Source organism: Notothenia rossii (assembly GCF_949606895.1).
Source record: "Notothenia rossii genome assembly, chromosome: 11".
Lineage (NCBI taxonomy): Eukaryota > Metazoa > Chordata > Actinopteri > Perciformes > Nototheniidae > Notothenia > Notothenia rossii.
In genome coordinates this window covers 31,984,647-32,002,765 of record NC_136910.1, presented here as the reverse complement: position 1 = coordinate 32,002,765, position 18,119 = coordinate 31,984,647, and the positions used below count along the sequence as shown (strand labels likewise).

Sequence of the window (18,119 nt, the reverse complement as noted above, 5' to 3'; positions counted from 1 at the left end):
TGTCGTAGTTCTTTATTTTTATTTATCTACAGAGATCGGGCTCAGAATAGACCGGAAACTATTTTACTGTTCATTTTGAATTTCACAATAAAGTTAGTAGTAATATTTTGTTTTGATATTATTGTTTTTTATTAACTACTAGACCGCTGGGTCATGTTAAGACCATCTTTTCTGTGTTGCTGTGGGTTTTTCCCATCGCTTTTGTGTTACAAATATCAAAACAATGACTAAATATATCCGTCGTAAACTAAACCAGAAACAGCAGTATATTTTATTTTGTTAACACTGTAAACTTGACAGCTTTTTAACCCGCACCACCTACTGGTTAAAGCACGTTATTACACGTTTAGAGTAATGCAATGCAGGTAGATTGTGTTGCTTTTTAATGACTGTTTAAAATGCCTTTTCCTTAATGTCTTTCATTTTTGTAAAGCACTTTTAAATGTGTTATATTTTATGAAAACATTTAAATATTAAGAGTATATACAAAATAGGAGGAAAGTAGAAGGTCAATGATAGAAATATAGAATAGAAAATATCAAGAAGATACTGTAAATGGTATCTATAATAATAATAATAATAATAATAATAATAATAATAATAATAATAATAATAATACATGGGACTTGTATAGCGCTTTTCAAGAAACTCAAAGACGCTTTGACAGAGAATACAAAAAAAAAGAAAAAAAGAAAAAAAGTGATCAACAAAACAAAAAATAGGGGGGCGGGGTGGTTGAATGCAGTGTTGAACGGGTGGGTTTTGAGTGATGTTTTGAGTGATGTTTTGAATGCTGTGAGGGAGGAAGAATCTCTGATGGATTGGGGTAGTGAGTTCCAGAAGGTGGGTGCAGCAACGGAGAAGGCTCTGTTTAGAACTGAATAAAACAGTTTAGTGCCGGATGTACAAAGATATTAATAGGAGGATGTGCAAAACAGACAAACTAATTACGCTTTATTTAAACATTAAATAATACTTTAGGTTAAGGTCTTCTTTTAAATATGTAAGCAAAAAGCTTTGGGGGTATCTATATTAAGCCTGACAAAGTACTTAACGTTTAATATATTGCATGGTTTGTTTTAGGACTTGACAATCCAACCCAGTCTCACAAAAAAACGTGTAATAACTTCCTTCGGTCCACAACGTAGGACGTAGTATTTCTACAAAAACGCTTCTGAAATTGTAAGATCCCTACGTTTTTTTTCACCATTCATTCCAATGGCTGGCGTCTATGTCACGTGATCTTCAAATTTCTCCCTGCAGAAAAAAAAAACATGGCAGAACTTAGTTTTATTCTCGGTGGAAAATGCCTATTTTAAAGTTAGTTTGGCCATTAAAATGCATTTTGATGTCATTTGATGCGAGAAATACAGATGTAGCACCTAATTTCAGACTCCAGTTTACAGCTTCCTGCCTATGACCTGCCTAAGACCAGTATAGAGGAATGTTAAGCCCTCCCACTATTTTCCAAGAGGGCGTTGCCAGATTTTCAATTTCAGGTTTTAACCAGGAGATGGCGCTTGATTCACAAATACAGAAAGACAAGTTTCATGGACGTTCAGTTGTGTTTTGAAGAGCATTTGAACACATCAATATTTTAGATCAACTAAAGTATATCTAATTTTGTAATTCAATAATATATAGTCTTTATATATTAAATAATCATAATAATAATGTAAATGTTTACATTACACTTCTTTATTTGTTATGCTCATACTTTTACCTTTACAATCGTTTGCTTTAATATGCAGTATATTTTTTGTATATTTTTGTGTTTGCTTCCTCCTGCTCCCTTTCGGACACATACTGTATGATTTATTATTATTATTAATATGAAGATATTATTAAGATAAGATGAGATAAGATGTTACTTTATTGATTGAACATTTTAGTTTAGAATGTGCTGTCCCACGGTAATTCAGAAGGCTCACAGGTCACATTCCGACCATTATTTAAAACAATAGGTGCTTTCACACCGTCTACAGTTTGATTTGTATAGAGGGAGCTCTGTGGCTGAATGGCCAGCGATTAGGTGTGGCGCATTTATCATAGGTGATCAGAGCTAACTGCCTGCCGTCAGATTTCATTTAAAAAAACAGATCTGATTTTAAGACTATTTCTGCGCTCATAAAGAACGATAAGAACAAGAATAATGCGTATTGAACTGGTTTCATTAATTAGTGAGTTTATTTAACACTAGAACCGCCAATCGGGTCAATTTGTGTGATGTGTGTTGTGTGTGTGCAATGTAACTTTTTTTCAATAAAATATTAAAGTCTCCCAGTCCGTGACTGTTCCTGAAAGTGTGTTATGTAGCACCCTATGTTGTTAAAAATTGCATTCTAATAGCGGGATTTGACGGTTTTAGGTAGGCCTATACAAAAACCTCTGGCGGTTCTAATGTTAAGGTAATTAGGTACAGTAGAAGCCCTTTTTTATCAGTAACGAATTTAGCAGTTGAACATAAAAGTTAATAATATTAATAAAAAAGCTTAACATAAAAGACTCACAGATAGTACTTTACCACTCTTACAATGTCATACACACAGAAAGGAGGCCTTTGTGATGTTGTGTAGGCTTTATTTTATTTTTAAGGGTCACTTGCAATGACAGTGTTGTGTCTAACTGTAAGCTTGTCACTCAGAGTAACCTACAGTTAATTTAGCTGCTGGAGAAGAAAGATCAGGGGGGGAGGAGGGGAGAGAGCTGTGGTTGATGGGCCATTAGTTGTGTAAATACTATGGTAAAAACACAGCTGAGAGCTGCCGTTTCATTCAGACTGTTTAAAAAACGGTAACAACGGACTATTTTTCTTAGCGTATGCATGTCAATTTAAATCAATACAACTATTTTTTAAATCAATAAAAACATTTTCTAAATCCATAAAAGCATTTCAATTAATATTGGGAGTCATGTCGTTACTTTGTTGAGAATGTGGCCATGTAATAAGCGGGATAATGTGCAGTGACTTGTTCCTTATGGGGAAAATAACACCCGTCATGCAGACGAGGCTCCATTAAAATATAAATATTTTTTGTGAATTACTGAGTTTAGGCACGTTAATAACGTTTTAATGAAGTTGAATACAGTATATTCATATTTGTCAGTGATTTCATGTCAATTGTGTGTGTGTGTGTGTGTGTGTGTGTGTGTGTGTGTGTGTGTGTGTGTGTGTGTGTGTGTGTGTGTGTGTGTGTGTGTGTGTGTGTGTGTGTGTGTGTGTGTGTGTGGTTAAAACACTTTCATGAAGTGAAGGAGGTTTTCTTTCTGTTTCTACACGGACCACTATTGCGGTAAGCATGTTGTAACTTCCGGTTGTTGTTGTCATCTCCGGGTATCCCGTGTGCCTGTTCTGTTGCTGATAGCTTATTATCTTAAACTTAATAGATCGTTTTAAAACTCTTGATCACGGCAACTGCCTGACGTTGTAATCACACGTTACCACAGCTTAAGCACTCACAACTCTCCTTCTCTTAGCGACTGTAACTCCACAGTTGCCTACACTCTTTTCGGGTTTGCTAACGGTAGCTACTTTAGCTTGATAGCTAGCCATGGCTCTTTCCCCACCCTCGGGTGCTATTTCCTCATCTAACTGTCTCATGTTTGGTTACTTCCCTACCTCCTTTACTGGTACCGGTACATGTGTTAAATGTAGTATAGTTGTTAGGTTGGAGGCAGGAATCATAGCCATAGAAGCCCGGCTCCGCATCTTAGAAAGTAACTCAGCTACAGTAAAGCCCATGTTAGCCGGTGCGGACCGGCAAAAGGTAGCTCCTCTTAGCCCTCCCCCGGCAACTCCCGAGCAGCAGGGAGACTGGGGGACTGTTCAGAAGGGGCATAACGCGAAACCCACAGGTCCCCACCAACCCGTTCACGTATCTAACAGATATTCCCCACTCAGCGAGACACCCGCTGAGAAGCCAACTCTGGTTATTGGTAGCTCTTTTATGAGACACGTGAATTTAGAGACCGAAGCCTCCACAGTCACATGCATTCCGGGGGCCAGAGCGGGCGACGTTGAGGCGCATCTTAAACTGCTGGCTAAAAATAAACGTAAATACAGTAGGATTGTTATTCACGTCGGTGGTAATGATGTTCGTTTACGCCAATCAGAATGCACCAAACTTAATGTGGCGTCGGTGTGTAGTTATGCTAAAACAATGTCGGACACCGTAATCTTCTCTGGTCCCCTCCCCAATCTGATCAATGATGACATGTATAGCCGCATGTCATCATTTCAGCGCTGGTTGTCTTGGTGGTGCCCAGCAAACAATGTGGGCTTCGTAAATAATTGGACAGCCTTCTGGGGAAAACCTGGTCTGATTAAGAGAGACGGCATTCATCCTACTTTGGAAGGTGCAAATCTAATTTCGGCAAACATTTCAGGGCTTTGTGGACTTAATCCATGACAAACTGGAGTTGAGACCAGGAGGCGGAGTCGCAGTCTTACACGCTTCTCTGCGCTCTCTCCTAGGCAGTCATCCATAGGAATCCCGAACCCAATAAAATACCCAATATTAACGGTGTGTGTGTCTGCCCAAGGACAATTTAAGGTAAAACCTAATAGAGGTGTCATACATAATAACCTAATAAAAGTAAATGTAACAACTACTACAGTGCAACAAAACAGGAAGATTAAATGTGGTCTCTTAAACATAAGATCTCTAGCATCTAAAGCAATACTGGTAAATTATTTAATATCAGATTATAATATTGATATATGCTGTCTCACTGAAACCTGGTTGAAACATGAAGAATATGTCAGCATAAATGAGGCCACTCCACCCAGCCATATCAATACTCATATTGCCCGAGGCACGGGCCGAGGAGGTGGAGTTGCAGCAATCTTTGACTCAAATGTACTTATCAATACTAAACAAAAATTAAATTATACCTCCTTTGAAAGCCTCGTTTTTAGTCTTACGCATCTGACCTGGAAAACTTTGAAGCCAATCTTATTTGTTACAGTGTACCGTGCACCAGGTCCTTATTCAGAATTCTTATCAGAATTCTCTGAGTTTTTATCAGCTTTGGTACTTAAAACAGATAAAGTAATTATCGTAGGTGACTTTAATATTCATGTTGACGATGATAAAAATAGCCTTACTGTTGCATTTAACTCTATATTAGATTCTGTTGGTTTTTGTCAGAGTGTAAATAAACCAACCCACTGCTATAATCACACTCTCGACCTTGTTCTGACTTACGGTATTGAAATTGAGCAACTATTAGTCGAACCGCATAATCCTGCTTTATCCGACCATTTCTTAGTAACTTTTGAAGTACTGTTACTAGACTACAAAGCATTAGTCAAAAGCCATTGCAGCAGGAACCTATCTGTTAGTGCTATAGCCAAATTTAAGGAAGAGATTCCACCAATACTTAACTCGATAGCATGTCTGCATGTAAGGGAGGAAACTTATACAAAATGTACACCACCCCAAATTGATCACGTTGTTGATAGTGCTACAGATGCGCTGCGAATAAAATTAGAATCTGTTGCTCCTTTGAAAAAGAAGAAAAATAAAACAACAGAGATTAGCTCCATGGCATAATGCCGAAACCCGCAAAATAAAGCAAAAGTCGAGACAACTTGAAAGGATATGGCGTTCCACTAAACTTGAAGAATCTCGTTTAATTTGGCATATTACTCTCAATGAATATAAGAAAGCACTGCGTAAAGCGAGAGCCGCCTACTACTCTTCATTAATAGATGAGAATAAGAATAATGCAAGATTTCTTTTCAGCACTGTAGCCAGGCTGACAGAGAGCCACAGCTCGATTGAGCCTTCTATTCCAAATAGCACTCAGTAGTAATGATTTGATGTGCTTCTTTCACGATAAAATTGTTACTCTTAGAAACAAAATTAATGACCTCTTGCCTTTGACCAGTATAGTGTTATCAACAGCTCCCGGAAACGTAAGTTCTAATGTTACACTAGATAGTAAACTAGAATGCTTTTCAGCCATAAACCTTGAACAATTAAATTCAATGATTCTCTCTTCTAAACCATCAACGTGTATCTTAGACCCGATTCCAACAAAGCTGTTAAAATAAGTTTTTCCATTAATTAGCACTTCTTTATTAAATATTATGAATATGTCTTTATTATCAGGCTATGTTCCACAATCATTCAAAGTAGCAGTGATAAAACCGCTTCTTAAAAAGCACAACCTCGATCCAGAAGTTTTAGCCAACTATAGACCTATTTCTAATCTTCCGTTCCTCTCAAAAATTCTTGAGAAAGCAGTCGCAAAACAGCTGTGTAATTACTTAAAAAACTATGATTTATTTGAAGATTTTCAGTCTGGCTTTAGAACACATCATAGCACAGAGACAGCTCTGGTTAAAGTCACAAATTACATTCTAATAACCTCAAACAAGGGACTTGTCTCTATTCTTGTTTTGCTCGATCTCAGTGCTGCATTTGATACTATCGACCATGATATCCTATTGCAAAGACTAGAGCACTTAGTTGGCATACAGGGAACTGCTTTAGGCTGGTTTAGGTCTTATCTATCTGAACGCTCTCAGTTTGTACGTGTCAACGATGAATCTTCCACGCAAACCAAAGTTAGCCATGGAGTGCCACAGGGCTCAGTGCTCGGACCTATTTTGTTCACATTATATATGCTTCCGTTAGGCAATATTATAAGGAATCATTCGGTAAACTTTCATTGTTATGCGGATTATACTCAACTATATTTATCAATCAAGCCTGATGAAATTAATCATCTAAATAAAATTCAAGACTGCCTCAAGGACTTAAAAACGTGGATGACCTTACATCAGCTTCCAGTTTGTGTTCGGACGGCAGACACCCTATCCGTTTTTAAGAGTGCGCTTATGACCTTCCTTTTTGATAAAGCTTATAGTTAGGGCTGATTAGATTCAGCCCCTAGTTTTGCTGATATAGGCGTAGTTTGTCGGGGGACATCTTACTTCCTCCTTCTCTCTGTCTATACCTGTGTACTCTCATGTTCCGATTAACCCAGCTTCCCCAAATTTCTTTCTTTTTGGTGTCTATATACGCCGGGATCCTGAGTCATGGATCGCGAGTCCTGGATCTTGAGTCGTGGCTGTGGTCCTGGATCATAAGTCCTGGATGGATATCCTCGTGGATTCATCTTCCTATTATACACACATGCATTTCCAAACATTTGGACTACCTATGTTGCAAATGTATTATCTTTTCAATTTACACACGGCATCTATTGCACGTCTGTCCGTCCTGGGAGAGGGATCCCTCCTCTGTTGCTCTCCCTGAGGTTTCTCCCATTTTTCCCTTACTGTCCTGCCAACATTGGCAGGACAGTAGGCGACACGCCCGTTCTAAGCCGTGTCCCTCACTCCTCACATCCCAAGCTGCATCCCCAAAAAGTGTATTATGCTGTTACATCGTTTCAGATGTTATGTTTCAGTTGTGCTCTGTCTATGTTCAGTGATGCAAAATTGTCACCTTTTGGCGAAATTCACCATTTTGAATCCAAAATAGGTCGTTTGTGTGATTCATGTAGATCTGCAATCAAAATATTTTTGGGGTATGGGGGGGTCTGGGACCCGGAGTAATCTGCGGCCGTGAGCTGTTATGTGCCATCATGACACGCATGGTGTTCTTTTTTTATATATTATAATGAAGTGCGAGCTGTGTGCTCGAGTCTTCCTGCCTGTCGGCTCTGCTCATGGATGTATAATAAGGCTCTGCTGCTCCGAGATGATGGTCTAGCTTCAGCAGCTACATTACCTACGGGTGTGTTCGTTAATATTAACTGTGCGTCCGGAGTCACTGTGGCACAGACTGGACCGCTGGTGAACAACTGTTAGAACGGGCCGTTCAGGTGTTCAGAGCAGAGTTCCCTCTCGGAGCGGCAGAGCGTGATGTGAACTGAAAAGTTTTTCTGTGGCAATATTATTTAAGGAATCGTTGAGCTAGCTAGCTAGCATACATTGTCACTATCTGCTAACGTTAGCTTTAGCCTTCTATTTCTAATAGTTTTTTTCATAGGCTATAAACAGAGGTGGTATAAGTATATATATATATTGTACTTGAGTAAAAGTAGAAGCACTCAGATCTTTTACTAGAATAAAAGTAGAAGTACTCAGATCTTGTACTTGAGTAAAAGTAGAAGTACTCCGGTCTTGTACTAGAGTAAAAGTAGAAGCACACAGATCTTGTACTAGAGTAAAAGTAGAAGTACTCAGGTCTTGTACTTGAGTAAAAGTAGAAGTACTCAGGTCTTGTACTTGAGTAAAAGCAGAAGTACTCAGGTCTTGTACTTGAGTAAAAGTAGAAGCACTCAGGTCTTGTACTTGAGTAAAAGTAGAAGCACACAGATATTGTAATAGAGTAAAAGTAGAAGTACTCAGATCTTGTACTTGAGTAAAAGTAGAAGAACTCAGATCTTGTACTTGAGTAAAAGTAATAGTACCAGAGTGTAGGAATACTCTGTTACAGTAAAAGTCCTGCATTCAAAATGTTCCTCAAGTAAAAGTAGAAAAGTATTTTCATCAAAATATAGTTAAAGTAGCGACAGTAAAAGTAGTCATTGTGCAGATTGGTCCATTTCAGAACAATATATATGATATTTTTTATAATGATTGATCATGAAAGTGTTCTCAAAGCTGGTAAAGGTGCAGCTAGTTTGAATTACTTTGTATACTAAAGGGTAGCTTGTGGATTTACTCCAGGTGGAACTAAAGTCTGATTTAACACTTGATTATATTTCACATCATTCATCCACATCTGTAAAGTAACTAAAGGTATTAAATACATGTAGGGGAGTATAAGTACACCATGTACCTCTGAACTGTAGTGGAGTAGAAGAACAAAGTAGCAAAACATTGAAATACTTAAATAAAGTACAAGTATCTCAAAATTGTGCCCAAGTATAGTATTTGTTGAGTTTATGAACTTAGTTACTTTACACCATGTGGCTATAAAGATAGAAAGACTAAGCCTTGCACAGAGGCATGAAAATACATTTTCAAAATGCTCAACAGTGCTGCCAAAATTATAAACTGACTGCTACACAATTTAAAATAAATGCTTTTATATATTTCTATTAGATGGGACTCTTTGGCGTTTCTGTTATTATTAACACTGCTGCTTTAGTTGTTCTGACTGCTAAAATCCTCTGTTATTCCTCATTTTAAAGCCGATATTCCGTGGGGTGGGGGAGCCGGGGGCTCGGATCCTTGTCACCTTTTTCATACCTGATGAGTTTGCATCCCTGTATGTTAAAAAGCCTTTCACCTTAATTCATGTAATAAAAACATCTCAGGTGAGTAACACTCAAAGCTAAATGTGCAATACCATGTTCAGCTATGTTACTATTTATAATGTTATTTTTGTTACATCAGAAGATGTACATATTGGAATGATTTCTTAACTTACAGTAGGCTATTTTTTACAATGTGTGTTGGAAGGATTTATTAAATTACTATGAATATTGTCATTGTTGAAGGCTTTTAGAGAAGGGTGAATTATAAGCCTGAATTACATAATATTTCATACCTAAAAACATAAAAGCCACAATAAATAAATCACAATTATTCTAGTTATTTTTACCTCCCGTATTGCTTTCAACCCACCAGCTTTTATGGTGTTGTTACGTCACTAACTGTAAGCTTGTCACATACAGTCTATGGTCACTCAGAGTGACCTACAGTTAATTTAGCTGCTGGAGAAGAAAGATCAGGGGGGAGGGGGGAGAGAGCTGCCGTTTTATTCAGAATGTTTAAAAAACGGTAACAACGGACTATTTTTCAGAGCGGATGCATGTCAATTTAAATCAATACAACTATTTTTTAAATCAATAAAAACATTTTCTAAATCCATAAAAGCATTTAAATTAATATTGGGAGTCATGTCGTTACTTTGTTGAGAATGTGGCCATGTAATAAGCGGGATAATTTGCAGCGACTTGTTCCTTATGGGGAAAATAACACCCGATCAGGATCCCTCCGCTACACTTTGGGATCCTGATCTTTTAATGAAGTTGAATACAGTATATTCATATGTGCAGCGAGTTGTTTAGTGGAGAAAGTGAATACTGCTGAATACACATACTTTACAGAGATGCTGTATGCGAAACCAATGTGAGTTTGGAAAATTGCACAGTATTTTTCTATTTTAGTATACCTCAACAATGGAATTATGATCAGTGGAAATGGCCATGACATGTGACCTTTAACAAAGTTCCGCTGTACATCCAGCGTACTGTATCTGACTTTATTTCACATGAGCTCCAGTGTGGAACCCCACTGCAACCCTGGTGGATCAATGATCCATTGCAGCTGGCTTCATTATAATTACATTTATCTATCACGGGGGCGGTCTCAAGTCAAGCTGGAGGTTTTCCCTTGAGCGAGGGCAGATCACGTACCAATCACGGCCCTCGCGTTTCAACCTCTCTGAAATTAATCGCTACATCTGTATGAGTTGTTATTTCAGATTATGTGTGCAGTGGATGTACATGATCTTTAGTTTGCTAGTTATTACGAAGATTAATTCAGGAAATTGTGTCCATTCAACGTTTTCATTGTTACCAAGGTGGTTGCTAGGGACGCTGCTATCGATATTATTTCTGTTATGTTGTGTAACTGTTTAATGGTGTTATCTTTATTGCTACCCCCTTCCCCGTCAATTTATAGTGTTGGTCCACAGCGCAAACGTATTAGTTTAACAAAATCCACATTTAAAATTGTGGCATAGATACGTTATTTTCCCCTGTGCAATTCTCTAACCCAGTCTCACATCTCACATCACATCGTCATAAACAAATACCGGAAACAGACCGAAAACATTTTTAAGAAATAAAATAATACTTTACTCCGAGTGTGCTTGCTTTTCTCTTTGAAAGTCATCAATAACGGCATTGTAATACACGGTTCGGCTGCATTAAATATTACATATCTGCCGTAGTTCTCTATTTATAGAGCCCTGATGAGAAGAATTCTAGACAAACATGAGGAACTGCCGCCAACACTGAAAACGTGAGGTGGATCATAAATATACAGTGGGGCAAAAAAGTATTTAGTCAGCCACCAATTGTGCAAGTTCTCCCACTTAAAAAGACGAGAGGCCTGTAATTTTCATCCTAGGTATACCTCAACTATGAGAGACAATGAGAAGAAAAAAAAAATCCAGAAAATCACATTGTCTGATTTTTAAAGAATTTATTTGCAAATTCTGGTGGAAAATAAGTATTTGGTCACCTACAAACAAACAAGATTTCTGGCTCTCACAGACCTGTAACTTATTCTTTAAGAGCCTCCTCTGTCCTCCACTCGTTAACTGTATTAATGGCACCTGTTTGAACTTGTTATCAGTATAAAAGATACCTGTCCACAACCTCAAACAGTCACACTCCAAACTCCACTATGGCCAAGACCAAAGAGCTGTCAAAGGACACCAGAAACAAAATTGTAGACCTGCACCAGGCTGGGAAGACTGAATCTGCAATAGGTAAGCAGCTTGGTGTGAAGAAATCAACCGTGGGAGCAATTATTAGAAAATGGAAGACATACAAGACCACTGATAATCTCCCTCGATCTGGGGCTCCACGCAAGATCTCACCCCGTGGGGTCAAAATGATCACAAGAACGGTGAGCAAAAATCCCAGAACCACACGGGGGGACCTAGTCAATGACCTGCAGAGAGCTGGGACCAAAGTAACAAAGGCTACCATCAGTAACACACTACGCCGCCAGGGACTCAAATCCTGCAGTGCCAGACGTGTCCCCCTGCTTAAGCCAGTACATGTCCAGGCCCGTCGGAAGTTTGCTAGAGAGCATTTAGATGATCCAGAAGAGGATTGGGAGAATGTCATATGGTCAGATGAAACCAAAATAGAACTTTTTGGTAAAAACTCAACTAGACGTGTTTGGAGGAGAAAGAATGCTGAGTTGCATCCAAAGAACACCATACCTACTGTGAAACATGGGGGTGGAAACATCATGCTTTGGGGCTGTTTTTCTGCAAAGGGACCAGGACGACTGATCCGTGTAAAGGAAAGAATGAATGGGGCCATGTATCGTGAGATTTTGAGTGACAACCTCCTTCCATCAGCAAGGGCATTGAAGATGAAACGTGGCTGGGTCTTTCAGCATGACAATGATCCCAAACACACCGCCCGGGCAACGAAGGAGTGGCTTCGTAAGAAGCATTTCAAGTTCCTGGAGTGGCCTAGCCAGTCTCCAGATCTCAACCCCATAGAAAATCTTTGGAGGGAGTTGAAAGTCTGTGTTGCCCAGCGACAGCCCCAAAACATCACTGCTCTAGAGGAGATCTGCATTGAGGAATGGGCCAAAATACCAGCAACAGTGTGTGAAAACCTTGGCCCTTTCTCATTTCCTCAAACCCCCCTCCTCGACTCCTCGGTCCTCCGGTAGTGACCCGGAGATGAATTTCAGCGCGCCATGTTGAAGGAAATCTAATTTCTCTAAATGCACTTCGAGGACCGAGGATCGAGCGTCGAGGAGGCTCTCTGGAGGAGCTATAACCGAGGATACACTGATGGGTCCTCCACGCTCCTCCACGACTCCTTCGTGGATGCATTTCCGGGAACAGAGATGTTTCAAAGAGTCGTGACGCACGGCCGGACTTATCTCAGCCAATGACAGCTCTGCATGCATCCCCTGGATATTATTTTATTAACTGCTTTCATCGCGACATGATGTTTACAGTGAGAACAGCTGTGAGGTCCGTGCAGAAAGCTGAGTAGTGTGTATAATATATATCACTCAGTATAACAGGCCTACTCTGCTTTAGTTTAGTAGATATCTACAATCAAAGAGTCAATATTTTTCTAAAACCATTTAGTGCTTCACATAATAAAATATACAACGGCTGTAGTCTGTTTTAGGAGCTGTAGGTGCGTGTGTGTTGTACAGTGTGTGCGTAGATACAGCGGACAGACAGGTCTCAGTTGGTTTGGTGTCCTCTGCTTACTTTTAATACTTAATAAATAAATAATAAATAAAACTTTTGGCCCGTAATTTATTTTCCTCATTGTAGCGACCAGAGAGGGGAGAGGGATATATCCAGTCTCTGATAGTGTTACGTTATTATGCGAGTGCTTTGTTTGATTCTGAAATTGCATATATTTATATAAATATATACATGTGTGTGTGTGTGTGTGTGTGTGTGTGTGTGTGTGTGTGTGTGTGTGTGTGTGTGTGTGTGTGTCTGTTTGTGTTTGTGTGTCCGCATCTGTAGCCTGTTATTGTCTCATTATACCGCACTGTGAATGAATTAAAAGTAAATATATAAGTCATCATGAACACATCTGTCCATCAGACAGAGGGCTGCTGTGCCTCCTGTCATCATTAATGGACGTCTCTTTAAAATGACCGCTCAGAGGAGAGGAGTTCTCATTTCTCTAACCGCCTGCTGCTCATCTCTCCTCGGTTCCCCTCCTCGGCTCCTCCGCTCGCATCTCCTGTGGGCGGGACTAAGTATCGAGGATAGGAGTCGAGGAGGGGAGTCGATGAGGGGAGTTAGAGAAATGAGAAAGGGCCCCTGTGAAGACTTAAAGAAAACGTTTGACCTCTGTCATTGCCAACAAAGGGTATATAACAAAGTATTGAGATGAACTTCGTTATTGACCAAATACTTATTTTTCACCATAATTTGCAAATAAATTCTTTAAAAATCAGACAATGTGATTATCTAGATTTTTTTTCTCATTCTGTCTCTCATAGTTGAGGTATACCTAGGATGAAAATACAGGCCTCATCTTTTTAAATGGGAGAACTTGCACAATTGGTGGCTTACTAAATACTTTTTTGCCCCACTGTTTCAGCAATTAAACAACATCTTACATTTCTTTTCACACAATACGTCTCCTTGCAGTATCAACACTAATTCGGCAGACTTTTATATTTGATCCAATTGGTAGATAGGCTGTATTTACACCATAACGGTGCACAGCTGATATAAAAAGGGACACCTAGTGGTTAAAGCATGTTATTGAATTTCATTATTTGTATTATTAGATATTAATAGGATCCCTATAAAGTATATGCATTACTCGTTATTCTCTACTAATAGTTAATTAAAGAATGTATATAATGACTATTTTGCACATCCCTTTCAAGATTTCAAGATTTTCTAAGGTTTATTGACATATCATATACACAAACGGTGTAGTTATACAATGAATGAAAAACTTGGGTCGCAGGTTCCTCAACAGTGCATTACAAGACATCTATCAATATTTGTGCATACCTCCAACAATGTTAACTATAGGCGCGTTCACACCGCAGCACTTTTCCCACTTTAGTTCTGATATAGTTCCGAAATGTCGCGTTCACACCAAAAAGAGCCGGAACTAAAATTAGTTCATCAGAACTTTGGTGGCAGAAAAAGGGTCCTATGTCTGATTGGCTGGGCGGAATGCAAACCACGCCCCGTAAAAACTCCCAAAAGGTTTTGTGAAGCCGCCATTTTAATATCCTCGCATTAGCATTATTAGCATTAGCCCAGCGCAGAAAGACAGAGAGAATAACTTATTGCAACACAAAAGAAAACATGGGAGCGGTGGAGTGATGAGGTGTCGGCGTTCTGGCGATTTACTCGGAAGGCTTCAGTAGAAGCTGCTGGGAGTCCCAGCAGCTTCTACTGAAGCCAGTCCCCAACTCCGGTGACTTCCGGCCGGGGACTTCGGGTGGCAGTATACGGCATGAAGTTGTTTGCGGCCTGCCAGTAAACCCAAAGCAGAAGAAGAAGTGACGTCAGCGGCTTCATTTGCCTAATTCTTCCCCCAGGAACTGATTCCGGTGTGAACGCGATCATGAGAACTAAAGAGTTCTCATGAACTAAGTTCTCATGAACCTTTGTGGGAAAAGTACTGCGGTGTGAAACCCAACCTTGTCAGGTATTGAACAATCAATAAATAAAGAACACAGAATTATTAAATATAAAACACAGAATTTGTGTGATTAAACTAAATGATTTACAAATAAACACCACTGCATATTTACAACTGTTACACATGCTGATGTAACGCAAATGTTTCCAACTTGGGATCAATAAAGTATATCTTATCTTAAGATGATCGATGGCTACTGCCATATTTGCCTCTGAACCTTGACAAGTGCATGTTTCAGGCTTATCAATGAACAACAGGAGGGGTCACAGACATAAGACCAGCTGTTAAATAAAGCTCTTCTGACCTTAGCTGTCATGTGGGTATATATTAATGCTGCCCATTATGGGCACAAGCAATTTTCACCCATTTATTAATTATATGTTTTAAATTTGAGTGTCCCTATCTTCTAAACCTCCAGGAATGTACACAGTTTAATACTGGCAACTTCTTATTATGGGAAATACGAAAACGTCTTTTAAAACTACAACTCCCAGTAGAGACGTACCATAGATAGAGAACATATTGCGAAACACAATAGCCAGCATGTGTAGTTCTGGGGACGGGCTTAACCCGTTCAAATCCAGTTTTGGACAGTCTGCCGTGGTTCCATCCCATTTCAAGTGCTGTTCGACGCTGGGCGTAACCCTCGGAGCACACTCAAACATCCAAATCACAGAGCTTGAGGACTATCACAGGGTTTGTCAAGCGAAGCGGAGAAAATACTTACTTCCGGGTGTAATATTCTCTAAAGCAAATTAGCTGCTCCGACCCTCGGTCCTGACGGACTCCAACTTGGGTTTAATAATCAAACAAATAAATAAACACAAGGATAATTATGTCTTATTGTTGAGTAAATTGAGAATTGCACAGGGGAAAATAACGTATCTATGCCACAATTTTAGATGCAGATTTTGTTAACTAATACGTTTGCGCTGTGGACCAACACTATAAATTGACGGGGAAGGGGGTAGCAATAAAGATAACACCATTAAACAGTTACAAAACATAACAGAAATAATATCGATAGTAGCGTCCCTAGCAACCACCTTGGTAACAATGAAAACGTTGTATAGACACAATTTCCTGAAGTAATCTTCGTAATAACTAGCAAACTAAAGATCATGTACATCCACTGCACACATAATCTGAAATAACAACTCATATTTCTTGCATCAAATGACATCAAAACGCATTTTAATGGCCAAACTAACCTTAAAATAGGCATTTTCTACCGAGAATAAAACAAAGTTCGGCCATGTTTTTTTTTTCTGCAGGGAGAAATTTGAAGATCACGTGACATAGAAGCCAGCCATTGGAATGAATGGTGAAAAAAAACGTAGGGATCCTACAATTTCAGAGGCGTTTTTGTAGAAATACTACGTCCAAGTTGTGGACCAACGTAGTTATTACATGTTTTTTTATGAGACTGGGTTGGACAATCAACTTTCCTGCAATGTTAACTATGTTGAAGCACTTATTTTAACCGATATTATACATATTTATTATACTCTTATAAGATGTATGTAGATAGAATAAGAAATGTGCAGAATATGACAGTTTAATGGTGGAGGTACACACATATTGATAGATCTCTTGTTGAGGAACCTATGACCCAAGTTTGTCATCATTGCATAACTACAGTTAGTTGTGTATATGATATTTCAATAAACTTTTGAAAATCTTGAAATCTTGAAAAGGATGTGCAAAATAGCCATTATATACAGTTTTTGATTAACAATTAGAGAATAACGATTAATGAATATACTTTATAGGGATCTGCAGATAAATGTTTCGTATTCTCAAGCACCCACTATCAAATATCTCTCCTGATTGTTGGCACTTGACAATCACCTTTTCCTGAATTTTACACAGGTGTAACTAAAGTCTGATTTAAGGGTTGTTTATATTTCACATCATTAATCCAAATCTGTAAAGTAACTAAAATAAATGTGGGGGGGGTACACGTTAGGACACGTTCGAGTCTTGATTTGGATAGTGTGCCGTCGATGGGTTTCATTCTATTTCAAAGTGCTGTTTGGCGCGTGTAAACTTCGCACACTGCCACTCCAACATACAATCACAGAGCTTGAGAACTAATCACGGGGTTTGTCAAACAGAGCACATGGTGTAGTCCTAAACGATAGCTGGGGATTCTGGGTAGTGTAGTGTCTTCTGCCATCCTTTACTCCGAAAAAATATTTGTTTCTCCGAATCGAAGGGGAAAAATACAAAAGCATTGCACACAATTTAAACCAATCAATGTTGTGTAATTAACAAGGATAATCTGGTGTTTTTTAGTCGATGAGTAGTGCAGATATCACTGTCAAATCAATCGACAGTAAGGGGAATACTTACTTCCGGGTGTACAATTCTATTATTGTTATCCAATGGGAATGGACGCTCACATTGCCTTTAAGGGCTGCCGACACAAACGAATGCCGTGCTTCCATGAGCGTCAAATCCCGCCGCAGATGGGAATACATGCAATCAGTTGAAAAACTATTTGCCTATCTCCTAGCTGAAGGAGCCTAGGAGCGTCACAACTGCACACCACGGGGACCCTGACCAAGCGTCGCTCCTGGACGTTTATGGAGTGAGAGTGTGTTGATATCCTGTGCATTTAATGCTATATATTTTGGATGTACTGAATGTTCTTCTGGCATACAAAGTAGAATGGTAGTACAGGTACCCCCCCCCCCCCCCCTCACAGACACTGGTCTGTTCATGTGATTTGTTGACAGTAAGAGTATTTAACATGTATCATCAGCTCTATCATTTAGTGAAGTGTTGATGTAGAGTGACACACACCTTGCACACTCTTGGGATATACAGTAGGAGATAGTAGGCACACCAGAGGCTGGCCAAACAGATTAGTGAAATGCTATAAGGACAAACAAAAGACAACAAAGTCAGATTAATTATAAGAATATACATTTACGGTCAGATCATTCATTCATATACACAATAGGGTTTTTAATCCCCCAACCCAATAATATAAACATTCAGAGAATCATCAAATAAATTTGATTATTCACATTATTTGGAGGTTTCGGTGGATGTGAACAGGGAGTGCAATAATGCACATATTCAGTTGGTTAGCTGTGGGCTACAACTTATCCCCGTGGTTTTCTTTGCCTACATTTGTTCATATTTGACAAATTGATACCATTGAAAGTATGCTCAATGATTTATAAGCAAATCCTGTTTGTAGGGTACACTTGAATGTAAAGACGACTTCACTGGAT

The 18,119-nt window shown here is 39.0% G+C and overlaps 1 protein-coding gene across 3 annotated transcripts in view; it reads right to left on the bottom strand.

Moving 5' to 3' along the window:
- Positions 1–680: 680 nt before the first annotated feature.
- Positions 681–18,119, bottom strand: part of scai (suppressor of cancer cell invasion) — a 47,472-nt gene continuing 30,033 nt past the window's right edge. For all 3 annotated transcript variants that reach the window (XM_079657459.1, XM_079657460.1, XM_079657458.1), the window contains 2 exons: positions 17,683–17,755; positions 681–1,257 (listed from right to left, as the gene is read on the bottom strand). In XM_079657459.1, coding sequence (XP_079513585.1) covers positions 1,235–1,257; positions 17,683–17,755 — 96 coding nt within the window. In that variant the 3' untranslated portion in view covers positions 681–1,234. The remainder of the gene's footprint in view (positions 1,258–17,682; positions 17,756–18,119) is intronic.